A 13,892-nucleotide genomic window follows, 5' to 3' on the forward strand; every position below is an offset into this window, starting at 1 on the left:
TCTGTAATAAGAATAATATACAAACACTAATGGATTGGTGGGAATGGTAAAGAACTTGAATTAAGGATCAAGCAGGTGAGATTAAAACAAACATCACAAGTTAAGTGGACGCAAAACTCAAAAAAGGTATCAAATCAATAACTGCATGTGATTTAACTAGGGTTTTTGAAATAAAAAAAAAGGGGAAAAAGGCAGAGGAAAGGGTGGACTATCCTTACTGGTATTGGGAGGTGAGTTTGAATGGAGAAAAACTGGAGGAAGTGAAGTGTTTTAGATATCTGGGAGTGGATCTGGCAGCGGATGGAACCATGGAAGTGGAAGTGGATCATAGGGTGGGGGAGGGGGCGAAAATTCTGGGAGCCTTGAAGAATGTGTGGAAGTCGAGAACATTATCTCGGAAAGCAAAAATGGGTATGTTTGAAGGAATAGTGGTTCCAACAATGTTGTATGGTTGCGAGGCGTGGGCTATGGATAGAGTTGTGCGCAGGAGGATGGATGTGCTGGAAATAAGATGTTTGAGGACAATGTGTGGTGTGAGGTGGTTTGATTGAGTGAGTAACGTAAGGGTAAGAGAGATGTGTGGAAATAAAAAGAGCGTGGCTGAGAGAGCAGAAGAGGGTGTTTTGAAGTGGTTTGGGCACATGGAGAGAATGAGTGAGGAAAGATTGACCAAGAGGATATATGTGTCGGAGGTGGAGGGAACGAGGAGAAGAGGGAGACCAAATTGGAGGTGGAAAGATGGAGTGAAAAAGATTTTGTGTGATCGGGGCCTGAACATGCAGGAGGGTGAAAGGAGGGCAAGGAATAGAGTGAATTGGAGCGATGTGGTATACCTGGGTTGACGTGCTGTCAGTGGATTGAATCAAGGCATGTGAAGCGTCTGGGGTAAACCATGGAAAGCTGTGTAGGTATGTATATTTGCGTGTGTGGACGTATGTATATGCATGTGTATGGGGGGGGGGGGTTGGGCCATTTCTTTCGTCTGTTTCCTTGCGCTACCTCGCAAACGCGGGAGACAGCGACAAAGTATAATAAAAAAAAAATATAATCCTTACTGGTGATGGACAGAATAGAATCATAAAACATATTTGTAAACAGTGGACCTTTTATAAATACATTGTGGAGAAAACATTGTTTGATAAAATTTGCGAGAAACCCTGTTAACATACAATCCTCAAAAAAAGTCACATGAGTGTGGATAATTTTTTTTAACAAACTATAGAAATCAAGATAGTGTAGCATGAGGGAAATTGAAGTTTGAATAGTGAAAAAATCTTAAATTCAAGGATTTGAATTATAAAGGAAACTGGATAAACTTAGATGTACACACATGAGAACTCATGGAAATTCTAGTTCCCAGAATGTGCAAGTTTTTTCGTGCCAACATGCATCAAAGTTCACGAGTTACAGCTGCAAACATGCCATTACAGTTTAGTCTAATCTTCAAATAAAGTAGCGATGAAGTTGTAAACAGTATCTATAGACCTGCCTTAGAAAGTGATCACATGGTGCCTGAGACAAATTATATAGTGGAAGAGGAGTGTTTAAAAATAAAGAGATGATTTAGATATGAACAAAGTAAAGGAAAGACAACTATGAAGACAAACACCTACTCAAAGGAGCTGGATCAAGAAGCCAGACTCCAAATTTTGCAAATGGGCAGTTATAACAATTTCTGCAGAATCTACTACAAGGGAGCAACAAATTGTGTTCCAGCATGAGGGAAAAGAGGGAATCAATGTTTAAATAGAAGGTTTAAACAAGCAAAGAAACACATTCACCATAGAGGAGATACAGAGGTCTAGCAACATATATGTAATACAAAAGGGGCAGAAACTGTTCCAACCGAGTCAAGATGGGAGGAAATAGTAGGGTATAAACAATGTTATTGTAAAATCAAAGTATCATCCAAAGATATCATAAAGGGTAAGTTTTGGAAAATGCATAAATATTCAGATTATAGAGGTAAGATGTAAAAATTATTCATACACAAGAGGGCATATATGGAAAGAAGAACAAAGGCTCTCAAGTGTGTTTATCCTGTAAGATTTGTTTGCTCTACTGCTAGCAGTAAGGAAGGGGATGGGTGGAAATATTCCAAGAAAGTACTGAAGTCAGGGCCTCTGAGAGGAATTTTATCATGGGGTACAAAGTTTCTTTTGGGTCCCCTTCTCTTCTCCGTTAGTCATCCTGTTTTTATCCACTACAGTTTTATGCCATGAGCTGTAAGGCTAAAAAGGGTATGGAAGGTGAGAGAGGGGTGGAATGGAGCGCTTGTTGATTTCTCTCTTTTCTGAGATCACAGGAAATTCCCGGGCCCCCTTTTGGATCCCCTGCACCCCTCTCTCAGAGGCCCAATAAGCTAATAACTCTTTTACCTCTGAACTACTTTTAACTGTTTTTACCTATGAACTTTCTTTTAAGTGAAGACTATTTACTTATGAAATAATTATGGAAAGAGTGTATGTAATATAAAAAGTAAGCTTTAATTTTCCATCCTAAGGGAGTGGCCAGTTCTACAGTTGAGATCTTTTTTGACTGATTGTTAAACACTTTGGTAGGTTCAGGGTTATCACCACTGTACCGTATTAAGGCCCCTAGACCAGCTAATATCATCACATCAATAGAGCTCACTATATATATGTGATATTTGGCAATATCTAGTTTAGTTAACGCTGTTTACTAAGACTAAAGAGCCACTGCAATATATGACCAAGATTCATGAGATATTACATCGACATCTACTAAGAGCCATGAAACAAAATTAAGTACTGAAAATGCTCTTACTAGGTTCCAGACTTGATGGTGCCATCCTGAAGGAACAAATATAGTTTCACCCTGCTCCTGAATGACCTCCACACGGCCTATTGCTGAAGGTGCTTTTGGATACTTAGAGGCATCACTGAGGATAACAAAGTAAATGTATAACCATTCAAGTTCTTTCTGTCTTCTGTGTTTTCACAAATTTCATTAAATATCTGTAAGTAGAAGGTTAAAAAGAACTTATTTTTCCTTTGGTTTTGTATGCACGTTTTTAATACCATTCTGAAATCAAACATAATACATATGTACCATACAATATAACATTTAGCTCATGTAAACAGATATTTTAAATATATTACTCAAGGCCTCTTTGAAAACATAAAAGAGTAAGATTACACCTCAGTTCAGCAGAATCTACATCATATATGGGTGTGCCAAATGGGTCTCGTAAAAACTGATCTTCTCCTGGAGGGTAAAATACCCATCTTTTCCGGCCACAAACATTGGCTGACCAGCTATATGATCGGAAGACATCAGCATGAAATGGTGTCCTGAAACAGATTATGTTTCTTGATACAGGTATAACAACAAAAACCTGGACATCAGAAATCTAGAAACAAACAAGTAAGATCTTCAATTCAATATGCCTATCCAAGTAACAAAAAAACCCAAGCAAAAAGGGTAAGTGATCTGGCAACAATAAATACCCATGGTCCACATCATGTTCAAGCACAGAAACAACAATTACATTATGCTACCTGATCTCGTAACATTATATACATACCATGTCTTTATATATAAACATACACATCCAAGGCTATACCAGGTATCCACTCATAGTGGCAGTTTCTCTACAGTATCCGGGACTTAAACCCGGGCAACACAAACCACTGCACTAAGGGAGGGGCTCCCTGTTCTTCATTTAATTCAAGTAAAAATCTAAGAGAAGTCACTGTCTGTAAGGGCAAAGATGGGTATGTCTTAAGGCATAGTAGTCCTAATAATGTTGGATGGATGTGAGACATGGGTCATAGATAAAAGGAAGCCTCGAAGATGGTGGATGTATTCCACAGATTTTAATCAGGCATATTCATATAGTGACCCTTACAAGATATTGTACTCTCAGTTTCATATGAAAAAGTCATACAGAATGTAACTGATCTGTGTTCAATCTAAGGTATAACAAGTATTTGCCTTTGATAATAAATTCTAACTGTTATTGTAATACAATATATCAGTTTTAATCAAGACTAATAGTTCTAACTTGAAAAGATATTTATCGTTCATATCTGGAAGCATTAAGGAATATGTGAAAAAAGTGGTCATTATCTGGAAGACCTAAGATGGGCATGTGTGAAGGTAAAACAACTGTGACTGTTGTACGGACACAAAACATGAGTTGCAGATGAAAGTGTACTCATGAGGGTGATGAAATATCTGAGGGATGATGTAGGTTGAAGTACAACATTATAGGCTACAAGAGAGGTGTGCTAATAAGAGGAGTACATCTGAGAGACTTGAAGAAAGTGTGCTGAAATGGTTTGAACATATGTAGAGGATGAGAGAGGACAGGTTGACAAAAAGGTTATATGTGTCAGAAGTGGAGGGGAAAAGGAGAAAGCGGGGACTTAATTGGAGATGGAAGGATGGAGAAAATAAGGTTTTTAAGTGTTTGAGGCCTGAACATGCAGGAGAGTGTAAGGCATGCAAGGGAAAGTGTGAACTGGAGCATGTGATGTACAGGGGATGATGTGCTGTCAAAGGGCTGAACAAGGGCATTTGAATAAGCTGGGGGAAACCAAGGAAAGATCAGTGGGGCCTCATTGTGGATAGGAAGCTATGGTTTTGGTGCATCACGCATGAAAGCCAGAGAATGGATGTGACCAAATGAGAACAAGGCCATTTCCTTGTCTGTTCCTGACACTACCTGGCTAAAGCCAGAAACAGTGAACAAGTATGAAAAAAACAGATTTATACATGGATCATAAATACCCAAAATTCTACATCAGGTTGCAGTAGTCAGTCTTTAAATCTTTGACAGAAAAAAAATACATAATTCCACACCTCTGCATATAATACACATATCTAGTGGCATGATAATATACTCTACTGACTTCAGTACCCATCAGCACATCATCAACAACCTTCAGGAGTGGACTATGGCCAAAGACATCACCATTAACCACACCAAGACTGATGATGCATATCGACCTGGATGCTTGGTTGTTTTCTTTTTTAAGGCACCACAGTGTAGATGCAGATATGGTTGCATGACGGTAAGAGCCTTGAGCACGAAGGTACGACACTTGATCACAACAGTACGACCCTTGATCTGATATCACACTACACTCTGACATCCACCATGTGGTCAGAGGCTTCAAACTTCTTGGTGTCACGATACATGACAGTTTAAACTGGAAGAGTCGTCGTCATCATCATCAAGTCTTCCTCAACTCTGTACCATATCCACCAACTGAAACCACTAGGTGTCCCACCAACTGAGCTCAGGAATGTCTATATCTTCTCCATTCTACCTAAACTCACCAATGCCTCCCTTGCCTGGTCCTGCTCATTAACTGCTACACAGAGGGACCAACTAGAAAGAATACAGAAATGGGCAAGCAGAAACATCCTGGGCCCTTATTACACTACCTACAAAGAGGCACTCATTTCACTGAATGTGTCTACCATTGACCTACAACAGCAGCTCATATGGCAGTTTGGCAATAAACTGCTAACATCCCCATCATGAAGATCTCTCCATGATGCCCCTCCAGCTAGGACTGCCATTTGCCATTACAATCAACTTGTAATCAGAGTTCATACGGACAGATATAAGAACAGCACTATACCTTCCATTGTTAACTTCATAAATAATCTATGAACAAATACACAGCTATGCAAGTGAACAGCTCAGTTTCCTGTTAGTTTGGCTAGGTGGTATGTCAACTGCTGTATTACTGTAACTATTCATCACTTAATGTTCAATCAAGCCATAAGTTATAATACATAACATTACCTCTGTAAACATAGTTTTGTATCTGCCACTGTGGCTATCCACATTTACCTCACCCATATGCTTATCCAAAGTGTGGAAGTATCCAGCTCAACCTAATCTTAAGCTCTTGTATGATTAGTTAACTAGTATTTATCACAGCTTCCCAGTTGTAACATTTGTAATACCTCAACTGTGTATTTTCAGCCAAATGATACTTATGAGTTTGAGGTGTGAAACAAATCATATTTCATTATCAAATCTGAATCCCTTTACAAAGACAAACAAATACATTTGTCTACTTAATGCAATATCATCCTTAAAAGAAGGATGACCTTACAGGGAAATGGAATGTCCATGGCTTTTAGAAAAAATTCAGCATGGGTCAATCTGCTTCAGTTAACTTACATTTGGTTATGCAGACTGAAAGCATATGCACATCATACACTCTAAACTATGTATAAGGTACCATTAACAATCTTGAAAATAAGACATTGGTGTAATATTTCCATAATCAGATTCAAATGGTTTATATCAGAGGTTAAAACTGTACAAAGCCAACTGAAACATCACAGAAGTTTTAAAATTTTACTCAGTATTAATGAAGATTCTCAAACTGGAATTTGTCAAAATTGTAGCAGACAGAAAAAACGTTTGAGTTACTATCCACAAAATTCTAGCATTTGCATAAAATTCCAAAGAGTTAGTTTTGATCACTCTACTTAGAATATTACTCACCAGCTTCCCTTTGGCCCTATATATACAAACTGATAATCATCCTGGATATCCTCCCTGACTTCCCAGAATTCATTCAACCAATCAGATGCAAAATACTGGGGTGTTGTATAAGCATGATAATTTGGGAACGCTCGCACAAAGTGCCAGTCCTGAAAAGGTTGCAATAACATTAGACAATGCAGCCAATTTTGCTCCAAAATGTGTATGCATTTTGCATATTCCTCATAACTCATAAGGAGAGAATGAGTTGGGAAAGTTTGACAGAGGATATATGAGTTAGAAGTGGAGGGAACAAGGAGAATGAGGAGACCATACTGGAGATGGAAGGATGGTGTGAAAAAGATTTTGGGCATTCGGGGCCTGAACATGCTCGAGAGAGAAAGGAGTGCAGAGGATAATGTGAATTGGAACAACGTGATATACAGGGGTAGATGTGCTCTTAAATGGACTGAACTAGGTCATGTACAGCATCTGAGGTAAACCATGGAAAGGTCTGTGGGGCCTGATTGTGGAGAGGGAGCTGTGGCTTTGGTGCACTACACATGACAGCGAGAGAATGAATGTGACTGGATGTAGCCTTTCTTCTTCTGTTCCTGGCACTAACTTGCTAATGCAGGAAACAGCAATTAAGTATGAAAAAACTATATATTATATACCATTTTTCTTTCTTTCATACTTGTTCTCTATTTCCTACAGTTTTGAGGTAACATCAGGAATACATAAAGAAAAGGCCTCATTTGCTCACTTCTATTCTCCAGCTGTCATGTGTAACATTACATATTAATCAATGTATACATCCTTGCTTCATAATGTGATGATGGTATAAGATTTGTAACCTGGCATACAAAGAATTATGCAGCAATCTTTTGTGAACAAATGAATTTAAAAAAAAAAGATGAAAAACTCACAAATTGATAAATAATCACTTTGTAACAGTGAAGATGTAATAACATTAGGTAGGAGCCTCTGCAATCACTGTGCTAGACTTGCCATCTGCCAGTGACCTGTTAAGGGTGAGGCACTAAAAGCTAAAAAGCGGCACTGAGTTCTTTAGTTATGGAGACTCTGTTGCTGTGGCCACCCCTATGAGGGAGTTCCAATTGGAAAAGGTGTAAAATATCTAAATAAATAATTAGATTTACAATTTGATATTCAAAGCATTATAGAGCAACCATTTATAACACATTAAAGACAATAAAGAAATAAAAAGTCTCTCAAATTGATTATCATAATTAACATTTATACACTAGTGATGTTGATGGATCATGTGTAACACAGCCATCATGTAGCTCGTGCATGATACTCAAGTCTGTTTCAGGAATGGAGGGAACAAGGACAAGGGGGAGACCAAGCTGAAGATGGAAGGATGGAGTGAAGAAATTTTGAGTGATTGGGGCCCAAACATGCAGGAGGGTGAAAGGCATGCAAAGGATAGAGTAAATTGGAATGATGTTGAATACTGGGTTCAACATAATGTTAATGGACTGGACGAGGGCATGTGCAGTGGCTGGGGTAAAACATAGAAAGGTCTCTTGAGCTGTGGATTTAGTGCATTACAATGACAGCTAGGGAACGGATGTGAGCAAATGCAGCCTTTCTCTGTCTGTTCCTGGTGCTACCTTACTAACTCAGGTAATGACAATCAAGTATGAATTGAAAACATCATTTTTTTCAGTAATCAAATTAAAACTCAACAGTGCAGACAGAAAATCAAACTGCTCTGGCAACAGTGAATGGGGTAAGTTATAAATAGATTATAAAACAGCTTAAAGCTCAATAATATCACAAAATAAGAAATTCTCTACAGTATCAAAAATCATACCATATCCAAATAGACATGTAAGCATCCTTTGAAAATGTATTATGAGTAAACCCTTGCTTCTCATATATAAATTCCCATTTCAGTTAACAGATATTTGTTGTAAAATGCACAGGAGGTTATTGAACTGAGATTTTCTTTCATACAATGGAATAGGTTCTTCAAACTGCCTATTGCTGAATACTACTATCTCCCATTTAAGTATGACAGAGAAAGAAAAATTTTTTTTTTTTTTTTTTTTTTTTCATACTATCCGCCATTTCCCGCGACAGCGAGGTAGCGAAAGAAAAATACCTTTAGATAAAGACACTGTTTCCTTCCAGATGATGTTTCCCTCTGACCATTCCAGTATTCTATATATTCCTCAAGCTTGTAAGTTTTTTTCTCTTGTGAGTCGTAGTGCTTCTGGTCACAGTCTGCTACTGGGACTTCTGCTTCACCTGAACAGTAGATCATTTCTCATTGATATGGAAGGATACACATGTCATGAATCTATATTGCACAGCAATTATAGGAACCATACATTACATTAAAATTTAATGGAATACTATCATTTATGGACTTAGCAGATCATATTTCATATGTGGTTATATTATTAACTCCTTGAGCAAGAAAAAATATGTTGGAAAGAATCATACTAGCTTAATGTCTGCCTTTATTCATTCCCATTGCAACCCCACCACACATGAAATAACACCCACCTCCCCCCGCATGAATTATGTACATGTGTATACATGTATATGTCTGTGTATATATATATATATGTATACGTTGAGATGTATAGGTATGTATATGTGTGTGTGTGGACGTGTATGTATATACATGTGCATGTGGGTGGGTTGGGCCATTCTTTTGTTTGTTTCCTTGCACTACCTCGCTAACGCAGGAGACAGCGACAAAGTATAATAAATAAATAAATATATATACACATAAACACCCAGACACATACATATATACACATATACATATTCATACTTGCTTGCCTCCATCCATTCCTGGTGCTACCCTACCCCACAAGAAACAGCATTGCTACCTCTGCTTCAGCGAGGTAATGCCAGGAAAACTGACAAAAAAAAAAGGCCACATTCGTTCCCACTCAGTCTCTAGCTGTCATGTGTAATGCACTGAAACCACAACTCCCTGTCCACATTCACACTCCACAGACCTTTTCATGGTTTGCCCCCAGACATTTCATAGGCCCTGGTTCAATCCATAGACAGCACGTCAACCCCAGTATACCACATTGTTCCAATCACTCTATTCCTTGCACGCCTCTCATCCTCCTGTATGTTCAGGCCCTGATTGCTCAAAATCTTTTTCACTCAATCCTTCCACCTCCAATTTGGTCTCCTACTTCTTGTTCTCTCCACCTCTGACACACATATCCTCTTTGTCAACCTTTCCTCACTCATTCTCTCCATCTGCCCTAACCATTTTAACACATCCTCTTCTGCTCTCTCAGCAACACTCTCTTTATTTCCATACATCTCTCTTACCCTTAGATTACTTACTCAATCAAATCACCTCACACCACATATTGTCCTCAAACATTTCATTTCCAACACATCCACCCTCCATACAACCCCATCCACAGCCCATACCTAGAAATCATATAATATTGTTGGACTACCATTCCTTCAAACATACCCATTTTTGCTCCCTGAGATAATGTTCTCTCCTTCCACACATTTTTCATCGCTCCCAGAACCTTTGACCCCTTCTCCACCCTGTGACTCAATTCCACTTCCATGGTTCCATTCACTGCTAAGTCACTCCAAGATATCTAAAACACTTCACTTCCTCCAATTTTTCTCCATTCAAACTTACATACCAAATATCTTGTCCCTCAACCCTACTGAGCCTAATAACCTTGCTCTTATTCACAGTTACTCTCAACTTTCTCCTTTCAAACACTTCTAACCTCAGTCACCAACTTCTGCAGTTTCTCATTCAAATCAGCCACCAGTGTTGTATCATCAGCAAACAATAACTGACTCACTTTCCAGGCCCTCTCATCCCCAACAGATTGCATACTCACCCCTCTCTCCAAAACTCTTGCATTTAACTCCCTAACCACCCCATCCATAAACAAATTAAACAACCATGGGGACATCACACACTCCTGCCAGGGTCTGAAACTCACTGAGAACCAATCACTCTCCTCTCTCCTACTTGTACACATGCCTATCATCCCTGGTAAAAACTTTTCACTGCTTCTAACAGCTTATCTCCCATACCATATACTCTTAAGATCTTCCATAAAGCATCTGTATCAACCCTATCATATAACTTCTCCAGATCCGTGAATGCTACATACTGATACATCTGTTTCCCTACGTATTTCTCACACACATTCTTCAAAGCTAGCATCTGATTTACATATCCTCTACCACTTCTGAAACCACACTGCTCCTCCCCAGTCTGATGCTCTGTACATGTCTTCACCCTTTCAATCAATACCCTCCAGTATGATTTTCCAGGAATACTCAACAAACTTATGCCTCTAGTCTGAACTCTCATCCTTATCCTCTTTGCCTTTGTACAGTGGCATTATGCTTGCATTCCACCAATCCTTAGGCACCTACCTATGATCCATACATACACTGAATATCCTTACCAAGCAGTCAACAATACAGTCACCCCCTTTCTTTATTATTCAGCTGCAATACCATCCAAACCCGCTACTTTTCCAGATTTCATCTTCCACAAAAGCGTTCACTACCTCTCCTCTCTTAACCAAACCATTCTCCCTGACCCTCTCACTTCACACACCATCCAGACGAAAACAGCCTACATCTGTCACTCTATCATTGAACACATTGAACAAATCTTCAAAATACTCACTCCATCTCCTCACTTCATCTCTCCCCCCCTTGCTCCTTTCACCTATGTTCCCATTTGTTTTCATATCTTATGCAAGTTATTTGCCTCCTTCCAAAACATCTTTTTATTCTCTGTAAAGGTTAATGATGCTTTCTCATCCCAACTCTCATTTGCCCTCTTTTTCAATCCTTGTTATATATGGCAGAATAAATTTCCATATGCAAACTTAAGACTCAGAATACTAATTTATCTGGGTTAGGTTAATTAAAATGACGCAGAAAACACAAAATATCATACCCAACCAATGTTAAGGTTATTCTTAAACATATGTATTAATATTATGTTATTCTTAAACATATGTATTAATAATGTTCCCCTAATTAATCTATGGATTTAAATTTTGTCCATCAAATCAAATGATAAAATCATATCCCTAAAATACACTTGAATAATGAATGATTGTTTTGTTGAAATAATATTGTGCCACTATGTCTGGATGTTCATAGAGAAAATAAATGCAAAGTTTTCCACAGGTCCAACGTAATAGAGGAAATTTATGCAGTATGAAATAAAGAACAAACATAAAGCAAGCTGGAGAGGATAATTCATATATTTGGTGATGAGCTGAATTTTATGCTATATAATGCCATCATTAGTATATTCTTTGATGCATTCAATAAAGTTCTATCAATCTTCTAATTGATATGGCTTAAGTACCGTGTCTCTATTATCTGTTGTAATTCATTTATGAATATTACCGTAAAAAGTAACAAAATGCATAAATACCAAAATTTTGTTTGAGGTAGTGAACATCGGGTGTGGAGCTGGGTGTAACCCAGTCACTTCTCGCCCGCCATTCCTTGGTGAAGCTGTTGGAAAACACACATGGTTTGTTTTTCTCCAGAAATTCTCTGAAGAAATAATCGTAGGTTATCGGCTCGGAAATACGCGGAAATGTCGTGATTTTTTCCGTGTTTTGGCCATGTGTGTTTGGCTCCCAGCTGGCCAGGTCGATCATCTGGCCATGTAAACAAAACGAACATACAACATACGCCTGTTGCACCACTCACACCAGACGGGAATGAAATGCTCACCAAATTGTGCAAAACTAGTTTTATCTAATATTTATAGAATACAATGGTGACGAAAGTTTCGATGAAGATATCAGTCATATTTTTTGCATTGCACTTTGTTGTTGTACTGTATGAAGGCTAGTGGCAGTAGTACGTGAGGCCCGTCTACAGTGGTTAGATGAGAGGTGCTACCCGATGACATAGGAAAAGTGTAATTAAGGAAGCCATCAGAATTCTTGTGCCACATCACATTAGTGCTTGTAGCCGTTCTCCCATATAGGGAAAAAATAAGGATGAAGACAATTGTGGCACAGGGTGATAAACTGTAGTAATGGTGCTGGAGAAAAAAGGCAGGACTCTGAAGGTAGAGATGATCCTATGGGTAGCAGCTCTTCCTTCATCTTTGGTCTCCTTGAGTAGCTCACCAATCTGACCGTCAACATTCTGTGGGGCAAACAGCCATGAAGTGTGACTACAAGCAATACTTAAAAGTAACTAATGAACCTTAAAGGGTTAAAGTGCTACTTTTGATTCTCACTTCAACAGACTCATCTACTGCTTATGCTGTGTAATAGAACTATTTCATTTATTTTTTTTAAGTTAATGTGGTTGTAATATATCTCCACATCTAGCAGGTGCTTATTGAGTCTGGCACTAAACTTGTAAAATTTCAAAATGTGGATGCATGTTTTACAAAGTATTATTTAACAAAATTTGTCCCATTGGACTCCCTACAATGTGTAAGAGTTGATACAGAGTGGGATTTTAGGTATAACATCCCCAATCACACACACTAAGTTTTCACAAAGTGGGTATGACTAAAGGAGAGGGAAATTTTTGGATGAAAACTCGAAACGACCAGTTGTGTGACAAACATTTTCATCCAAATCTAGATAATAGTCAGGAGGAATGTGTACAGCATCCTGTTATCATTTGCTATTGTCCTCACATGTAATAGTATGAGGGCATTAGATTCGTGACCATTCTGTGGATGGTTGAGAAAGACATTCACCAGGCACTTGTTCACATTCTATAGAGTTTTATTCAGTTTGTCAGACAATACACAGATGAATCCTGTATGGTATAGAAAAACCTTATTTCCTTTATTAATGTTAGATTTAACCAAATGATGCCATGCATTGTAAAATTTTGATGTGACTGAATCCAAGTTTTGCAAATATGTTTGATTTGATGTTAATAAGGTTATAGGGATCAAACTAATGTTAATGTGACCTGTCCCACACAAGGTCAGATTCCTATAGCTCTATAGCCATCTGAACTTACTGTTTACCTTCCAAACAGTATGAATTAAGTGAAGTATATGTTTCTCCCCTATCCCTGGGGATAGGGGAGAAAGAATACTTCCCACGCATTCCTCAACTAAAGGGGACGGGAGCCAGAAACCCTCCCCTCCTTGTATTTTAACTTTCTAAAAGGGGAAACAGAAGAAGGAGTCATGCGGGGAGTGCTCATCCTCCTCGAAGGCTCAGATTGGGGTGTCTAAATGTGTGTGGATGTAACCAAGATGAGAAAAAAGGAGAGATAGGTAGTATGTTTGAGGAAAGGAACCTGGATGTTTTGGCTCTGAGTGAAACGAAGCTCAAGGGTAAAGGGGAAGAGTGGTTTGGGAATGTCGTGGGAGTAAAGTCAGGGGTTAGTGAGAGGACAAGAGCAAGGGAAG

The 13,892-nt window shown here is 38.6% G+C and overlaps 2 protein-coding genes across 3 annotated transcripts in view; one reads left to right on the top strand and one right to left on the bottom strand.

Annotated features, from left to right (window-relative positions):
• The window catches only part of LOC139760405 (uncharacterized oxidoreductase ZK1290.5-like), a 120,014-nt gene extending 117,012 nt beyond the window's left edge, over positions 1–3,002 (top strand). The window contains exon 10 of the mRNA XM_071683559.1: positions 2,791–3,002. The gene's annotated coding sequence lies outside the window, so the exon portion shown is untranslated. The remainder of the gene's footprint in view (positions 1–2,790) is intronic.
• LOC139760404 (2-oxoglutarate and iron-dependent oxygenase JMJD4-like) overlaps positions 1–12,695 on the bottom strand; it is a 38,186-nt gene extending 25,491 nt beyond the window's left edge. The window contains exons 1-5 of one of the 2 annotated variants that reach the window (XM_071683556.1): positions 11,925–12,695; positions 8,610–8,755; positions 6,497–6,645; positions 3,162–3,314; positions 2,788–2,902 (exon numbers count right to left, since the gene is read on the bottom strand). In XM_071683556.1, coding sequence (XP_071539657.1) covers positions 2,788–2,902; positions 3,162–3,314; positions 6,497–6,645; positions 8,610–8,755; positions 11,925–12,156 — 795 coding nt within the window. In that variant the 5' untranslated portion in view covers positions 12,157–12,695. Of the gene's footprint in view, positions 1–2,787; positions 2,903–3,161; positions 3,315–6,496; positions 6,646–8,609; positions 8,756–11,159; positions 11,279–11,924 lie in introns of those variants that run through there. The other variant, XM_071683557.1, reaches the window with a different exon arrangement.
• Between the last annotated feature and the right edge of the window lie 1,197 nt (positions 12,696–13,892).

This window comes from Panulirus ornatus, chromosome 36 (genome assembly GCF_036320965.1).
Source record: "Panulirus ornatus isolate Po-2019 chromosome 36, ASM3632096v1, whole genome shotgun sequence".
Taxonomy (NCBI): domain Eukaryota; kingdom Metazoa; phylum Arthropoda; class Malacostraca; order Decapoda; family Palinuridae; genus Panulirus; species Panulirus ornatus.